The 18831-nt window shown below is 46.8% G+C and overlaps 1 protein-coding gene across 1 annotated transcript in view; it reads left to right on the top strand.

The window, feature by feature from the left end:
* Positions 1-13106, top strand: part of LOC121586643 (rap guanine nucleotide exchange factor 5-like) — a 58709-nt gene extending 45603 nt beyond the window's left edge. Inside the window, exons 16-25 of the mRNA XM_041903529.2 lie at positions 52-130; positions 8174-8323; positions 8529-8626; positions 8793-8912; positions 9004-9182; positions 9257-9347; positions 9460-9510; positions 9725-9877; positions 9979-10033; positions 10884-13106. Of these exons, the coding sequence (XP_041759463.1) occupies positions 52-130; positions 8174-8323; positions 8529-8626; positions 8793-8912; positions 9004-9182; positions 9257-9347; positions 9460-9510; positions 9725-9877; positions 9979-10033; positions 10884-11002 (1095 nt within the window). The 3' untranslated portion in view covers positions 11003-13106. The remainder of the gene's footprint in view (positions 1-51; positions 131-8173; positions 8324-8528; positions 8627-8792; positions 8913-9003; positions 9183-9256; positions 9348-9459; positions 9511-9724; positions 9878-9978; positions 10034-10883) is intronic.
* The last annotated feature ends 5725 nt before the right edge of the window (positions 13107-18831 follow it).

The following is an 18831-nucleotide window of genomic DNA, read 5'->3' on the forward strand; positions in this document are numbered from 1 at the left end:
TCTCCCCTCCCCTCTGTCTTCATCCCTCTCTCTCTCTCTGTCTGTCTCCAGAGTAAGCCTCTGTTCCAGCAGCTAAGTTTAAAGGAGAACAGTCTGCCACTCCGCTTCCCTCAGGCTGACACCAAGGAGGGTGAGAACACACACACACGTGATGCTGTGATTGTATGTGATTGATATGATTGAAGTGTCTAGCGGTGCCCAGCCCACATGGGCCTTCAAGACACTACTAAACACAGTACCATTTTCTTTGTAATCAAAACAAAATAATATTTTACAAATTATACGCATACAATAATCATGGCCTGTACAGCTACCGTCTAGCCACACTACACAACCAGCTACCGTCTAGCCACACTACACAACCAGCTACCGTCTAGCCACACTACACAACCAGCTACCGTCTAGCCACACTACACAACCAGCTACCGTCTAGCCACACTACACAACCAGCTACCATCTAGCCACACTACACAAACAGTACATTTCTCCTTCTCCTCCAGGCATTGTGAACAAACTGAGCAATCTCAAACACGCCCTGTCTGAAACAAAATGCAAGCCTCTGCTCGTCCTGTAAGCAGAATACTTCAGGTTTATCACCAACATTTTTCACAAAAGAACATCTCAGATCGCCATACAGAGGGCAATAAAACATTATGGATTTCCTTTTCGATTTGCCCAAGTTCACACAATAGGCAAATTCTCTCTTCAGGCAATCTGTTACATTTACCCGTCTCTGTAGCCAGATGGAGGGTGCCGGATCTGAGTGGTGCACAAACAAACCTTTGGTTTTTTGTTAGGTTCAGGCGGACATATGGTTCAGGGGTGTAGTTCTCTTTGATGAGATTTAGATTTAAACCAAATATCAGCTGCCCATTTTTTCTTCTTGTTTTGTCATTGAGTTGGTTGACACCACATGGTAATTTGTTCCTGAATATACACTGAGTATACCAAACATTAGGAGCACCTTCCTAATATTGAGTTGCACTCCCCCTTTAGCCCTCAGAACAGATTCAATTTGTCAGGGTGTTTCACAGGGATGCTGACTGATGTTGACTTTGGGTGGTGGACCATTCTTGATACACATGGGAAACTGTTGAGCATGAAAAACTTAGCAGCATTGCAGTTCTTGACACAAACCGGTGCGCCTCGCACCTACTGCCATACCCCGTTCAAAGGCACTTAAATATTTTGTCTTGCCGATTCACTGTCTGAATGGCACACCTTTCTAACAGAACACAGAGGGTGTTCTTTAATGGATGCCTCTCCAACATAATCCAGGTAGAATCAGGAATTCCCCAGGGCAGCTGTCTAGGCCCCTTACTTTTTTCAATCTTTACCAACAACATGAGTAAAGCCAGTGTGTCTGTATGCGGATGACTCAACACTATACACGTCAGCTACTACAGCGACTGAAATGACTGCAACACTTAACAAAGAGCTGCAGTTAGTTTCAGAATGGGTAGCAAGGAATACGTTAGTCCTAAATATTTCAAAAACTAAAAGCATTGTATTTGGGACAAATCATTCACTAAACCCTAAACCTCAACTAAATATTGTAATAAATCATGTGGAAATTGAGCAAGTTGAGGTGACTAAACTGCTTGGAGTAACCATGGATTGTAAACTGTCTTGGTCAAAACATATTGATACAACAGTAGCTAAGATGGGGAGAAGTCTGTCCATAATAAAGCGCTGCTCTGCCTTTTAAACAGCAACAAGGCAGGTCCTACAGGCCCTAGTTTTGTCGCACCTGGACTACTGTTCAGTCATGTGGTCAGGTGCCACAAAGAGGGAATTAGGAAAATTGCAACTGGCTCAGAACGGGGCAGCACGACTGGCCCTTGGATGTACACAGAGAGCTAATATTAATAAAATGCATGTCAATCTCTCCTGGCTCAAAGGAGAGGATAGATTGACTTCATCACTACTTTTATTTGTGAGAGGTATAGACATGCTGAATGCGTCTGTTTGAACTACTGGCACACAGCACAGACGCCCATGCATACCCCACAAGACATGCCACCAGAGGTCTCTTCACAGTCCCCAAGTACAGAACAGACTATGGGAGGTGCACAGTACTACATAGAGCCATGACTACATGGAACTCTATTCCACATCAAGTAACTCATGCAAGCAGTAAAATTAGATTGAAAAAAAACAGATAAAAAATACACCTTCTGGAACAGCGGGGACTGTGAAGAGACACAAACACAGGCACAGACATGCATACACACACACACAATAACATATGCACTATACACACATACACATGGATCTTGTGTTGTAGATATGTGGTAGTAGAGTAGGGGCCTGAGGGCACACACTTAATGTGTTGTGAATGTATTGTAATGTTTTTTATATAATTATATAACTGCCTTCATTCTGCTGGACCCCAGGAAGAGTAGCTGCTGCCTTTCCAGCAGCTAATGGCGATCCATAATAAATACAAATGCAATATATTGTGACGTCACGAGAGGCTACACAGCTTTCAGCGGGATTGCTCAAGTAGTGCAAGGAGACAAGGTTCAAACAAAACAAGGATTTTATTATAGGTCTTGGGAAATTAACGAAAATATAACAAAAGTCTGTTCTCTTGTGGCTCTTTAAGGGTTAACAGTTCAGGGATGTCTCTTCCACATCCAACATCATAATTCTCACTCGCTCAGATAACTTTTCCCCAGCCTTACTGTAGTCCACGTTGCAGCTAGTGGCCAACCCAGCAAAAAGTCCTTCCAAATGTCTCTCACGTATTTCCACAGGTGCATATATCCAAAGGTGAGTATTTCCCAAAGGTAAGTATCTCCAAATCCTTATATTCCTCATGGAAGTGGACGTGCAGCACTCTTGTCCTCCAGAGAGCCCAGGTTGGAGACTGTGTTTCTTCACTTCCCAAACCTTCAGCTCATCAGCTCCTCATTGGTTTCAGCTGCGTGGGAAGATTGGCCATAGAGGGTTGGAGTTCCCGACCATACCAGCAGATGGAGCCATAGCTGTCTGGGTTTGCAGCCACCTCAGGGGGATGTAACGTCCCTCCAGGACACAGCCTCTCGTGACATCACACATCCCCCTCCTCGGGACCGACGTCCTCGTCGGGGTAAAGGCAGCGAAGAAGGCATCACGCCGGGAGAGGGCGTCCGCATTGCCGTGGTGCTTGCCAGCCTGCTCTCTCTTCAACTCCTCCACCTCTAGGACCAGGGACTCAGCCTCCTGTTGTCTCTCCTTGAGTTTCTTACTGAACGCATCAGCCTTGGTTTTAGCAGAGTTTAGCTTCTGTTGAGCAGCTTTCAGTTCCTTCTCTCTCTCTGCCTCCGCATTCTTCATCTTGTTCTCCAACACCTTGTACTTCTCCTCTGCCTTCTTCTGGACCTCCTTACTACTGCGCAGGGTCTCCTCACATTCCTCGATGGTCCTGCGCAGCCTCTCCAGCTCCTCCTGTTGCTTATGGAAGGAGCTCTGTTGGAGTTTAGCCTGGAGGATATCTAACTCTTCTGTTTTCATGTCTAACTGTTGCTTTAACAAACGATACCTCTCAGCGGTCCCCTTCAGACCAGACAGTTCTTTGTCCAGATTCTGTAGCTCCGTCTCTGTGTCGGTCTGGGCACTTGCCATCCCTATCAGAGCCCGGGCGGGAGTGAGTAATTCGGAGGATTGCACCGGAGCCTTCCCAGGATGAGTTTTGCCTCTCCGTTTCCGAGGTACTCGGGTTATCTCTCCTGAGACTCTCTCCAGAGTGGGTAAAAGGCTGGGCAGTCTCGTCCAATTAGGACAGGGACGGGGAGGGAATCAACCACCCCCGCCGTCGTGTGTATGGTTCCCCGTGTGCTGGTCATTGTAAGTTCAGTAATGGGGTATTCTCTGGTGTCCCCATGGACACAGGAAACTGGGAGGACTTTCCCCGGGGTCAGACACGTTGGGCCCACCAAATCCTTACGCACCAGGGTGGCCCGGCTACCAGAATCCAGTAAGGCCTCCACATCATGGTGATTCACAGTTACCGGGCAGGTGGGGGGTCGATCTGGGCCGCCATCTAACGACTCCCAAGAGCGAGGCAAAACGGTGTGTGGGTGCTGAGCTGGAGGACTCCGCAGTGGGCATAGGTTCATCGGCTGGTTTCCCACACTGCCAGGAGATATGTCCCATCTCCCCACACCGGTAACACTGTCGAGTTTCCCCCTCCTGGTGTACTCTTCTTGGACCCGCCTGGTTTCTGGCTCCCCCTGGAGCCGGGATAAGTCCTGACGTGGCTGGGTTCGAGACCTTGGGGTCCTTTGGACGGGTTCTTCCCATTTGTGGTGGGGCCGCACTCCTGGGGTTTTTCGGGAAGCATTCAGCATCTCCGCTGTGGCCTGGTACTTTTCCACAGCTTCCACGGTCAGATCAGCCGTGGTCAAGGCCTGTTGACTGATGAACCGTTTTGCCTCATAAGGCAGGGCGCGTGAGGTAACGATCCACCACAACGGCCTCCACCACCGCCGCTGCTGTATTCCTCTGCGGATCCAGCCATTTCCTTGCGTTCGGACAAGTTCATGCATCTGCGCCCGAGGAGGTTGGTCTGGTTGGAAGGTCCAGCTGTGAAAGCGCTGGGCCATACCAAACTTTGTGAGTCCATATCTGCTGAGGATCTCAGACTTCAGGGCATCATAGTCCGTAACCTGGTCAGGGCCCAGGTCCCGGACAGCATTCAGCGATTCCCGGTTAGAAAGGGGGCTAACAGACCAACCCACTGTTGCTTGGGCCAGGCTTCCCTAGTGGCCGTGGCCTCAAATGCATGCAGGTATGCCTCAATGTCATCGGTAGCTCCCATCTTAGATATAAAGTCACTTGCCTTTATTGGGCGGGTATTTTGGACAACCCTCTGTCTCTGCAACTGCAATTCCTCTGCCTTCAGAAGGTTGGCTTTCTTTTGCTCCTCCAAGAGAGCCACGTTTGCTTGCATCTGGGCTTGCTGGCCAGCAACAAGGGCTTTCAATATGTCCTCCATTTCAGTCGGCGGGGAGCCTACGGCCAACTTGGAAAACTGGGTGATCAAACCTTCGGTATCCTCCTCTGACATGCACTATTAACGCTTGAGCGTGCCCGTATTCTCCACCATCTGTGACGTCACGAGAGGCTACACAGCTTTCAGCGGGATTGCTCAAGTAGTGCAAGGAGACAAGGTTCAAACAAAACAAGGATTTTATTATAGGTCTTGGGAAATTAACGAAAATATAACAAAAGTCTGTTCTCTTGTGGCTCTTTAAGGGTTAACAGTTCAGGGATGTCTCTTCCACATCCAACATCATAATTCTCACTCGCTCAGATAACTTTTCCCCAGCCTTACTGTAGTCCACGTTGCAGCTAGTGGCCAACCCAGCAAAAAGTCCTTCCAAATGTCTCTCACGTATTTCCACAGGTGCATATATCCAAAGGTGAGTATTTCCCAAAGGTAAGTATCTCCAAATCCTTATATTCCTCATGGAAGTGGACGTGCAGCACTCTTGTCCTCCAGAGAGCCCAGGTTGGAGACTGTGTTTCTTCACTTCCCAAACCTTCAGCTCATCAGCTCCTCATTGGTTTCAGCTGCGTGGGAAGATTGGCCATAGAGGTTGGAGTTCCCGACCATACCAGCAGATGGAGCCATAGCTGTCTGGGTTTGCAGCCACCTCAGGGGGATGTAACGTCCCTCCAGGACACAGCCTCTCGTGACATCACAATATATATATATACACAATCCATGTCTCAAGGCATAAAAATCTACACAGATTTAAGTGGATTTAGCAAGTGACATCAATTAGGGATCATAGCTTTCACCTGGATTCACCAGGTCAGTCTGTCATGGAAAAAGCAGGTGTTCTTAATGTTTTGTATACTCAGTGTATACTGCAAATCAGTTTCACAAAAAATGGATAACAGTTCTCCATCCCACAGATAGTTATGAGTAAGGTCCCAGTCAACACTTTTTTTTAGTGATTCTGTGTTCTGGCATATTTATCAGTCTGTTCTATAGACGTATCATGTCCCCTTTTTGCATAACTACACATGGTTCCCAACCCATATCTCCACAGATGGCCAGATCTGGGGTCAGTTTGATACCATTCTACTCATTATGCTCCAGCCATTACCACAAGCCCGTCCTCCCCAATTAAGGTGCCACCAACCTCCTGTGGTGCACACCAAGAAAGCAGCGGATTGCTCGGTTTATAACATTGTTACAATTAGTACGTACTTTGGATCCCCATACCCCAGCATCATAGTCCATCACTGGACACACACAATATTTATACAGCTGAGAATAAGCACAGTAACCAAGATCCTTACATATTTTCATTTTGTTTAACACTGACCCCAAAGCTTTACCGGCAGAATCTGCTAGTGATCTTATGCCATCTTCAAAGGGCATGTGTTCATCCAGAGTGAAACCAAGGTATTTATAGAGCCCAGTGTAGAATAATGGGGTTGGACCAAAACAAAGTTGTGTGCACTTCTCTGCATGCCCTTCTTTCTGAAATCAACAATCTGGGTCTTCTCTTAATTTATCGCTAGTCTCCATTTAGTACACCATAAATTAACAATATTCAACATATTCTGGAGGTCATCTTCTGTCTCGGCAAGGAGAACTGCACTACATGACCAAAAGTATGTGGAAGCCTTCTCGTCGAACATCTCATTCCAAAATCATGGGCATTAATATGGAGTTGGTCCCCCATTTGCTGCTATAACAGCCTTCACTCTTCTGGCAAGGCTTTCCACTAGATGTTGGAACATTGCTGTGGGGACTTGCTTCCTTTCAGCCACGAGCATTAGTGAGGTTGGGCACTGATGTTGGGCAATTAGGCCTGGCTCACAGTTGGCGTGCCAATTCATCTTAAAGGTGTTCAGTGGGGTTGAGGTCAGGGCTCTGTGCAGGCCAGTCAAGTTCTTACACACCGATCTCGGCAAACCATTGCTGTATGGACCTTGTTTTGTGCACGGAGCATTGTCATGCTGAAACAGGAAAGGGCCTTCCCCAAACTGTTGCCACAAAGTTGGAAGCATAGAATCGTCTAGAATGTCATTGTATGCTGTAGCGTTAAATATTTCCCTTCATTGGAAATAAGGAGCCTTGCCCGAACCATGAAAACCAGCCCCAGACTATTATTCCTCCTCCACCAAACTTTACAGTTGGCACTATGCATTGGGGCAGGTAGCGTTCTTCTGGAATCTGCGAAACCCAGATTCGGCCGTCGGACTGCCAGATGGTGAAGCGTGATTCATCACTCCAGAGAACGCGTTTCCACTGCTACAGAGTCCAATGGTGGCGAGCTTTACACCACTCCAGCCGACACTTGGCATTGAGAATGGTGATCTTAGGCTTGTGTGCGGCTGCTCGACCATGGAAACCTATTTCATGAAGCTCCCGAAGAACAGTTATTGTGCTGACGTTGCTTCCAGAGGCAGTTTGGAACTTGGTAGTGAGTATTGCAACCGAGGACAGGCGATTTTACGCGCTTCAGCACTTGGCGTTCCCGTTCTGTGAGCTTGTGTGGCCTACCACTTTGCGGCTGAGCCGTTGTTGTCCTAGACGTTTCCACTTCACAATAACAGCACTTACAGTTGACCGGGGCAGCTCTAGCAGGGCAGAAATGTGACGAACTGACTTGTTGGAAAGGTGGCATCCTATGACGGTGCCATGTTGAAAGTCACTGAGCTCTTCTGTAAGGCCATTCTACTGCCAATGTTTGTCTATGGAGATTGCATGGCGGTGTGCTTGATTTTATACACCTGTCAGCAACGGGATGAAATAGCCGAATGCACTAATTTGAAGGGGTGTCCACATACTTTTGTAAATATAGTGTATGTTATCAGCATACAACAAGATGCACAGGAATATATCCACAACTTCAACACCAAATTTAGCATGTTTAATTTGTAGGGCTAAATCATTAACATATAGTGCAAATAAAGTGGATGAGCGTAGGTCTCCCTGCGTTACACTGTAAGGGGTTGGAAACCAGCCAGTCCTGAGGTCATTGACCTGAACACAGGCAACTGGAGCCCGATCGAGAGCTTTGATGGGATCATAGAATCTTCCATCAATTCCCATTTTAATTAGTCTAAAAGCAAGGAGGTCTCTATTCAACCAATCGAAAGCCTTCTGAAAATATGTTTTATGATGTGTTAACGCTATGTGTGTGTGTGTGTTTGTTTGTTCCAGTGCTGTGTCGTGTGTATGTGAGTGCTGACTCATACCTGTGTGTTTACACACACTCTTTGCTGAGCGTGGCAGAGCTGCTGAGGATTGTGGGTCAGAAGATGGACCGACCAGAGGAGGACATGGTGCTGGTGACACACACACCCACTGGAGGTACACACACACACACACACACACTGGAGGTACACACATACACACACACCCACTGGAGGTACAAACACACACACTGGAGGTACACAGACACACACACACTGGAGTACACAGACACACACACACTGGAGATAAACATATACACACACACTCCTTTACTGACGGCTTTTCACTCTCTCCACTTTTCTCTCTCCCTCTCCCCTTGTAGAGAGGAGGATGTTACAGGCTGGTCAGTATGTGTATTCTGAGACTCTGACACCGCAGAGCAAGCTGGTGGTCTGTCGGAGGGATCTCACACATATTATGGTAATTAACACCCAGATTACGGTTATGAATAATTTGATTATTTACTGATTTAGCTTACCTTGGGGTCGCTCGTAGGGGGTGGGGGGGGGGATGTTGCACTACTAAATCAAACTCAAGCAACAAACACTAACCTACTCCTAACATACTGTTGTGTGTGTGTGTGCAGGCCCCTCTAACAGACAGTGAGCTGAGTAGGAGAACAGTGAGGTTGTTGGGTATCAACACCTGGGATATGGCTGCTGTTCTCACACAACTGGACTGGAACCTCTTCAACTCCATGCACGAGGTAACACACACACACACATACTGGAGGAACTTTAAAACACTCACATGCACTCACACATACACACTCAACTCTCTGTCTCTTCCCCCTGCAGCAGGAGTTGGTGTATTCCACAATGAGCTGTGGTACCGGAGGCAGCCACCGGGAGGGGCTATCTGTATTGCTGCAGCGCTGTAACGAGGTCCAGCAGTGGGTCATGTCTGAGGTCCTGATGTGTGTGTCACTCAACAAACGAGTCCAACTGCTCAAGAAGTTCATCAAGATCGCAGCGCAGTAAGTGAACACACACACTTTAGACAATCAATCAAACACACACACACAACTAATCCCTGTTTTGTGTTATGTAGCTGTAAGGCCCAAAGGAACCTGAACTCAGCGTTTGCCATCATCATGGGACTCAACACAGCAGCCGTCAGCAGACTCAATATAACCTGGGAGGTAAGGGAGAGTGTGAGTGTGAGTGTGAGTGTGAGTGTGAGTGTGAGTGTGAGTGTGAGTGTGAGTGTGAACACTCTGACGGTGTGTATCTGTTCCATATGTTTACTTTCAGAAAGTTCCGGGGAAATTCAAGAAGATCTTCTCTGAACTGGAGCTGATCACAGTAAGACTTATTATCATTGGTTTAAAGTAATATTCTTCCTGATTGATAGACTGGTGGAAAATAGCTAAGAGAAGGTAATTAATTAATTAATTAAAATATTCCAAGACTGTCGGCGTATCAGTTTCTAGGTTCACATCCACATTACCCTAAGCCTAACCTCTGACCCCTAACCTTACCCTGACTCCTAAACCTAACCTCTCCTCACTCTCTCCAGGACCCGTCTCTGAACCATAAGGCCTACAGAGATGCCTTCAAGAAGATGAAGCCTCCTAAGATCCCCTTTATGCCCCTGCTTTTGAAAGACATCACCTTTATCCACGAGGGAAACAAAACCTTTCATGACAACCTGGTCAACTTCCAGAAGCTGGTGAGTCATGACATGTCTGTTGTGTGTGTGAACGTTTGTCTGTCTGTGTTTAATAACCGTTATCATGGTGACTGACTCTCTTCTATGCCCCGCCCGCTCAGCATATGATCGCCGACACAGTGCGTCTGATTCGCCACTGCCAAAGCGACCAACTCGGTATGTTGTCTCTGTCTGTAATGTTGTTCTGTTCTGTCTGTTTCTGTGTCTATGTGTCTGTAATGTTGTTCTGTTCAGTCTATGTGTCTGTAATGTTGTTCTGTCTGTCTGTCTCTATGTGTCTGTAATGTTGTTCTGTTCAGTCTCTGTCTGTCTCTGTCTGTCTGTGTCTGTAATGTTGTTCTGTTCAGTCTCTGTGTCTGTAATGTTGTTCTGTTCTGTCTGTCTGTCTGTTTCTGTGTCTATGTGTCTGTAATGTTGTTCTGTTCAGTCTATGTGTCTGTAATGTTGTTCTGTCTGTCTGTGTCTATGTGTCTGTAATGTTGTTCTGTTCAGTCTCTGTCTGTCTCTGTCTGTCTGTGTCTGTAATGTTGTTCTGTTCAGTCTCTGTGTCTGTAATGTTGTTCTGTCAGTCTGTCTGTCTCTGTGTCTATGTGTCTGTAATGTTGTTCTGTTCAGTCTCTGTCTGTCTCTGTCTGTCTGTGTCTGTAATGTTGTTCTGTTCAGTCTCTGTGTCTGTAATGTTGTTCTGTCAGTCTGTCTGTCTCTGTGTCTCTGTGTCTGTAATGTTGTTCTGTTCAGTCTCTGTCTGTCTCTGTCTGTCTGTGTCTGTAATGTTGTTCTGTTCAGTCTCTGTGTCTGTAATGTTGTTCTGTTCAGTCTCTGTGTCTAATGTTGTTCTGTCTGTCTCTGTGTCTATGTGTCTGTAATGTTGTTCTGTTCAGTCTCTGTCTGTCTGTCTAATGTTGTTCTGTTCAGTCTCTGCTGGTAAAGTCATGCAGTGCAGCTTCAGTGTTTTTGTCTGTGTGTGCGTGCATATATGATGTGTGTATAACTGTCTGTCTCCTAGGTAACGAGGTGGTGGGGAGCAACAGTGCAGAGGTCAGGGCGAGCGTTCACTACCTCCACATCATCGACAATCAACAGACACTGTTCCAACTGTCACACAAACTGGAGCCGCGCGCCTGAACCCACACACACACACACACACACACACACACACACACACACACACACACACACACACACACACACACACTCCTAGAGGAATCACAGACCTTCACACTTTGTGTCGAAGGTGCCATGCAAGCCACTGTCTCTTAGCCAATCACAGTTCAGCATCCTGATTCAGCCAGCCAACCACAGAGCAGCAAAGGGATTCAGCCAGCCAACTAACAGAGCAGCACACTGAGGCGGCATTCAGACTGAACATTTATATCCGTCAACCTGATTCAGATTGTTTTTCTATGAGGGTCAAAGTTTGACGGACGACAAAGACTATGGAGAAGACAGACGGCCATTCGTTATTGTTCTGTCATGAATACTGTTTTTAAGCTACTCTACAGAGGAGTTTGTACAGTTACTGAGACTGTGTTGTTCTGTTTCTGGTTAACAGTTAGTTTCACTATTAATTATCCTCAGTAGGGTAAACAGTCAAGAGACTGCAGATAGTAACTGATAGTATATGAATGGAAATCATAGAGTAGACATACAGTAGATGTATACTGTATGTGTTCAGGCCACATGGTGAGATATGCCTCTGGATGACACAGTGCCAAATGCCCGGATGGGAGAGAGATGCCTCTGGATGACACAGTGCCAAATGCCCGGATGGGAGAGAGATGCCTCTGGATGACACAGTGCCAAATGCCCGGATGGGAGAGAGATGCCTCTGGATGACACAGTGCCAAATGCCCGGATGGGAGAGAGATGCCTCTGGATGACACAGTGCCAAATGCCCGGATGGGAGAGAGATGCCATATACACATAAACACACAACTTTTTTCATGTATCCATAGAAACCACAAAGCACTCATCATTTCTGGTCCTGTCATACGACAACAAAGGTCATACTATTACACATTGTTATTAGACGTTAATACCATGGTATTATAGAGATTATTATTACATTGTTATTACACTTTTACTGACTGAAGAGTGAGAGATCTGCTGTTTCAATGCCTGTTACACACAGATTTCACTAAGCAACCAGGCCTGGGTTCAAACCCGGTCAGTGCATTTGACACTGATCTAGTACATCACTGTTAAGGCCTGGTGTATTCACACTGACTGATCAAGTACATCACTGTTAAGGCCTGGTGTATTCACACTGACTGATCTAGTACATGCACATTTATCTACAGTACAGTGTTCAGGTGTGTAGGAGCAGGGCAGTAGTGCTATATAACTATTTATTGTAATATCTAGTTTATTTATGTTTCTCTACAGAATGTGACAGTCCTGTGTGCCATATCACACTGCAGCTGTATAAAGACAGAACTCTAAAGATTTGCAGGACAAATGTGTAAATACATTGAACTGTGTTTGAGCTGAAATGCTGGAATGTTTGAAACAGGAGACTAGGGAGTGGAGGTGGTCCAATGATTGTTACTGTCCTTTGTGATTTCAAAGAGAAAAAAGACGTGAAAATGAAAGACTGAGGTTTTGTTGTTGTTTTCCTGCCAATGTCATGATGATGGAAAGTTCTGTTTTAAAGAATGTTGTTGTGTTTGCATGACGTGACAACCCCACCAGATCACAATGCAAGATGACACTAAGGGTGTGTCCCAAATTGCATCCTATTTCCTATATAGTGCATTACTTTTGACCAGAACCCATGTGGCCCTGGTCAAACGTAGTGCGCTATATAGGGAACTCTGGTTAAGAGTAGTGCACTATATAAGCCAGGGAATAGTGTGCCATTTCAGATTTTCTCTAAGGCTTTATACTACTGTAATATTGTTGACTTGTAAATATGCATAATGTTATTATTGTTATGATGATGTTTGAGATGTTATTATTTATCTGTTTAAAGGTAGGACTACATTCCACAATATGTCATCATCATACACAGCGGGCGACTGCTTATAGCAACGTCAACAGAATTCAAATCTGCCACTATTGGCTCTGCAACTATTGGCTCTTTCCAAATTGCGCCCTCCCTCGAGGCATGCGTATATTGGGAAGAGCCGATAGTGGCAGTCTTGGGAGATTTGAATGATGTTGTTGTTGTTGTTTCTGTTGATCCGCTGTATATGATGTCATATAGCTGAGTGTACCTTTAAAGGAAAGAGAAAAGCAGAGCAATATGTCCCCCCCCCACCCCACAAATGCTGAAGACACACCTCTTTTCTAAAGAGCGTTTTACTACGTCAAAGTTTTACTGGAGATTATGAATAAATTATAGGTTTTATGTCATGTTAAACATTGTGTTGATGGTCACTGTCTCTGTGGATATTATCAGAGAGGAAGAGAGGAGGACGAGAGGATGGAGGGGGGGAGAAGTAGGAGAGAAATGAGAGGAGGGGGAGAAAATAAAATAAGGGGAGGAGAGAGGGAGGATGCTGAGGAAAGAAAATAATAAAATAACAAAACAGCTGTTTCTCATTTTCACTTCTCATTTAGCATGAGGTGACATCACCACCACCTCCCTGTGCATGCATTACAAACCCTGTAATTTATGTCAGTGGAAGACAAGTCTTTAGCTCAGCGGGCTAATTGGTGGGCGTGGAGAAGGGGGAGTGATGGGAGAGGGAGAGTACAGCTTCTGCAGGGGCCATTCAGAATGTGAAATAGGCTACGGATTTTTTTTTAAATAAAGACAATACCATCATGAGATAATAAACTCAGCAAAAAAAGAAATGTCCCTTTTTCAGGACCCTGTTTTTCAAAGATAATTCGTAAAAATCAAAATAACTTCACAGATCTTCATTGTAAAGGGTTTAAATACTGTTTCCCATGCGTGTTCAATGAACCATAAACAATTAATGAACATGCACCTGTGGAACGGTCATTAAAACACTAACAGCTTACAGACGGTAGGCAATTTAAGGTTACAGTTATGAAAACATAGGACACTAAACTACTGACTCTGAAAAACACCAAAAGAAAGATGCCCAGGGTCCCTGCTCATCTGCGTGAACGTGCCTTAGGCAAGCTGCAAGGAGGCATGAGGACTGCAGATGTGGCCAGGGCAATAAATTACAATGTCCGTACTGTGAGACGCCTAAGACTGCGCTACAGGGAGACAGGACGGACAGCTGACGTCCTCGCAGTGGCAAACGACGTGTAACAACACCTGCACAGGATAGGTACATCCGATCATCACACCTGCGGAACAGGTACAGGATGGCAACAACAACTGCCCGAGTTACATCAGGAACGCACAATCCCTCCATCAGTGCTCAGACTGTCTACAATAGGCTGAGAGAGGCTGGACTGAGGGCTTGTAGGCCTGTTGTAAGGCAGTTCCTCACCAGAAATCACCGGCAACAACGTCGCCTATGGGCACAAACCCACCGTCGCTGGACCAGACAGGACTGGCAAAAAGTGTTCTTCACTGACGAGTCGCGGTTTTGTCTCACCAGGGGTGATGGTCGGATTCGCGTTTATCGTCGAAGGAATGAAGTTACACCGAGGCCTGTACTCTGGAGCGGGATCGATTTGGAGGTGGAGGGTCCGTCATGGTCTGGGGCGGTGTGTCACAGCATCATCGGACTGAGCTTGTTGTCATTGCAGGCAATCTAAACGCTGTGCGTTACAGGGAAGACATCCTTCCTCAAGTGGTACCCTTCCTGCAGGCTCATCCTGACATGACCCTCCAGCATGACAATGCCACCAGCCATACTGCTCGTTATGTGCGTGATTTCCTGCAAGACATGAATGTCAGTGTTCTGCCATGGCCAGCGAAGAGCCCGGATCTCAATCCCATTGAGCACGTCTGGGACCTGTTGGATCGGAGGGTGAGGGCTAGGGCCATTCCCCACAGAAATGTCCGGGAGCTTGCAGGTGCCTTGGTGGCAAATCTGGTGCAGTCCATGAGGAGGAGATGAACTGCAGTACCTAATAAGCTGTAGACCACACAATATAAGCTGTAGACCACACTATTTAACAAGAGAGTTTTCATCTATATTTTTCGTAGCTGTCTATTTACCACCACAAAACGATGCAGGCACTAAGATTGCACTCAATGAGCTGTATAAGGCCATAAGTAAACAGGAAAACGCTCATCCAGAGGCAGCGCTCCTAGTGGCCGGGGACTTCAATGCAGGGAAACTTAAATCCGTTCTACCTAATTTCTACCAGCATGTTAAATGTGCAACCAGAGGGAAAAAAACTCCACATACAGAGATGCGTACAAAGCTCTCCCTCACCCTCCATTTGGCAAATCTGACCATAACTCTATCCTCCTAATTCCTGCTTATAAGCAAAAACTAAAGCAGGAAGCACCAGTGACTCGGCTAATAAGGAAGTGGTCAGATGACGCAGATGCTAAGCTACAGGACTGTTTTGCTAGCACAGACTGGAAAATGTTCTGGGATTCTTCAGATAGCATTGAGGAGTACACCACATCAGTCACTGGCTTCATCAATAAGTGCATCGATGACGTCGTCCCCACAGTGACCGTACGTACATACCCCAACCAGAAGCCATGGATTACAGGCAACATCCGCACTGAGCTAAAGGGTAGAGCTGCCGCCTTCAAGGAGCGGGACTCTAACCCGGACGCTTATAAGAAATCCCGCTATGCCCTCTGACGAGCCATCAAACAGGCAAAGAGTCAATACAGGACTAAGATTGAATTGTACTACACTGGCTCTGACACTCGTCAGATGTGGCAGGGCTTGAAAACTATTACAGACTACAAAGGGAAGCACAGCCGCGAGCTGCCTAGTGACACAAGCCTACCAGATGAGCTAAATCACTTCTATGCTCGCTTCGAGGCAAGCAACACTGAAGCATGCATGAGAGCATCAGCTGTTCCGGATGACTATGTGATCATGCTCTCTGTAGCCGATGTGAGTAAGACCTTTAAACAGGTCAACATTCACAAGGCCGCAGGGCCAGACGGATTACCAGGACGTGTACTCCGAGCATGCGCTGACCAACTGGCAAGTGTCTTCACTGACATTTTCAACATGTCCCTGACTGAGTCTGTAATACCAACATGTTTCAAGCAGACCACCATAGTCCCCGTGCCCAAGAACACTAAGGTAACCTGCCTAAATGACTACCGACCCGTAGCACTCACGTCTGTAGCCATGAAGTGCTTTGAAAGGCTGGTCATGGCTCACATCAACACCATTATCCCAGAAACCCTAGACCCACTCCAGTTTGCATACCACCCCAACAGATCCACAGATGATGCAATCTCTATTGCACTCCACACTGCTCTTTCCCACCTGGACAAGAGGAACACCTATGTGAGAATGCTATTCATTGACTACAGCTCAACGTTCAACACCATAGTGCCCTCAAAGCTCATCACTAAGCTAAGGACCCTGGGACTAACCACCTCCCTCTGCAACTGGATCCTGGAATTCCTGACGGGCCGCCCCCAGGTGGTAAGGGTAGATAACAACACATCTGCCACGCTGATCCTCAACACAGGGGCCCCTCAGGGGTGCGTGCTCAGTCCCCTCCTGTACTCCCTGTTCACCCATGACTGCATGGCCAGGCACGACTCCAACACCATCATCAAGTTTGCCGATGACACAACAGTGGTTGGCGACAGTGATGAGACAGCCTATAGGGAGGAGGTCAGAGACCTGGCCGGGTGGTGACAGGACAACAACCTCTCCCTCAACGTGCTCAAGACAAAGGAGAAGATTGTGGACTACAGGAGATTGTGGACCCCCATTCTCATCAACGGGGCTGTAGTGGAACAGGTTGTGAGCTTCAAGTTCATTGGTGTCCACATCACCAACAAACTATCTTGGTCCAAACACACAAAGACAGTCGTGAAGAGGGCACGACAAAGCCTATTCCCCCTCAGGAGACTGAAAAGATTTGGCAAGGGTCCTCAGATCCTCAAAAAGTTATACAGCTGCACCATCGAGAGCATCCTGACTGGTTGCATCACTGCCTGGTATGGCAACTGCTTGGCCTCCGACCGCAAGGCACTACAGAGGGTAGTGCGTACGGCCCAGTACATCACCAGGACCAAGCTTCCTGCCATCCATGACCTCTATACCAGGCGGTGTCAGAGGAAGGCCCTAAAAATGATCAAAGACTCCAGCCACCGTAGTCATAGACTGTTCTCTCTGCTACCGCACGGCAAGTGGTACCGAAGCGCCAAGTCTAGGTCCAAAAGGCTTCTTAACAGCTTCTACCCCCAAGCCATAAGACTCCTGAACAGCTAATCATGGCTACCCGGACTACCTATCTTTTTTTGCTGAGTTTACATATTTGTTGTGGCATATACAGTGCATTCGGAAAGTATTCAGACCCCTTGACTTCCACATTCTGTTACGTTACAGTCTTATTCTAAAATTGATTAAATTGTTTCCCCCCCCTCATCAATCTACACATAATGACAAAGGACAAACAGGTTTTTAAACATTTTTGCAAATGTGTTCAAAATAAAAAACGGAAATATCATATTTACATACGTTTTCAGACCCTTCACTCAGTACTTTATTGAAGCCCATTTGGCAACGATTACAGCCCCAAATCTACTTGGGTATGATGCTACAAGCTTGACACACCTGGATTGTAAGCTCCTGAGTGGCGCAGTGGTCGAAGGCACTGCATCGCAGTGCTAACTGTGCCACTAGAGATCCTGGTTCGAATCCAGGCTCTGTCGCAGCCGGCCGCGACCGGGAGACTCATGGGCGGCGCACAATTGGGTCGCCCAGGGTAGGGGAGGGAATGGCCGGCAGGGATGTAGCTCAGTTGATAGAGCATGGCGTTTGCAACGCCAGGGTTGTGGGTTCGTTTCCCACGGGGGGCCAGTAAAAAATAAATAAAAAATGTATTCACTAACTGTAAGTCGCTCTGGATAAGAGCGTCTGCTAAATGACTAAAATGTAAATGTAATGTAAATATTTGGGGAGTTTCTCCCATTCTTCTCTGCAGATCCTCTCAAGCTCTGGCAGGTTGGATGGGGAGCGTCGATGCACAGCTATTTTCAGGTCTCTCCAGAGATGTTTGATCGGGTTTAAGTCCATGCTCTGGCTGGGCCACTCAAGGACATTCAGAGACTTCTCCCAAAGGTACTCCTGCGTTGTCTTGGCTGTGTGCTGACTAGTCTCCCAGTCCCTGCCGCTGAAAAACATCCCCACAGCATGATGCTGCCACCACCATGCTTCACCGTAGGGATGGTGCCAGGTTTCCTCCAGACGTGATGCTTGGCATTCAGGCCAAAGAGTTCAATCTTGTTTTCATCAGACCAGAGAATCTTGTTTCTCATCGTCAGAGTCCTTTAGGTGCCTTTTGGCAAACTCCAAGCAGGCTGTCGTGTGCCTTTTACTTAGGAGTGGCTTCCGTCTGGCCACTCTACCATAAAGGCCTGATTAATGGAGTGCTGCAGAGATGGTTGTCCTTCTGGAAGGTTCTCCCATCTACACAGAGGAACTCTGGCACTCTGTCAGAGTGACCATTGGGTTCTTGGTTACCTCCCTAACCAAGGCCCTTCTCCCCCGATTGCTCAGTTTGGCTGGGCGGCCAGCTTTAGGAAGAGTCTTGGCGGTTCCAAACGTCTTTAAGAATGATGGAGGCCACTGTGTTCTTGGGGACCTTCAATGCTGCAGACATTTTTTGGTACCCTTCCCCAGATCTGTGCCTCAACACAATTCTGTCTTAGAGCTCTATGGACAATACCTTTGACCTCATGGCTTGGTTTTTGCTCTGACATGCACTGTCAACTGTGGGACCTTCTATAGACAGGTGTGTGCCTTTCCAAATAATGTCCAATCCATTGAATTTACCACAGGTGGACTCCAATCAAGTTGTGGAAACATCTCAAGGATGATCAATGGAAAAAGGATGCACATGAGCTCAATTTCGAGTCTCATAGC

This window comes from Coregonus clupeaformis, chromosome 17, assembly GCF_020615455.1.
Source record: "Coregonus clupeaformis isolate EN_2021a chromosome 17, ASM2061545v1, whole genome shotgun sequence".
Lineage (NCBI taxonomy): Eukaryota > Metazoa > Chordata > Actinopteri > Salmoniformes > Salmonidae > Coregonus > Coregonus clupeaformis.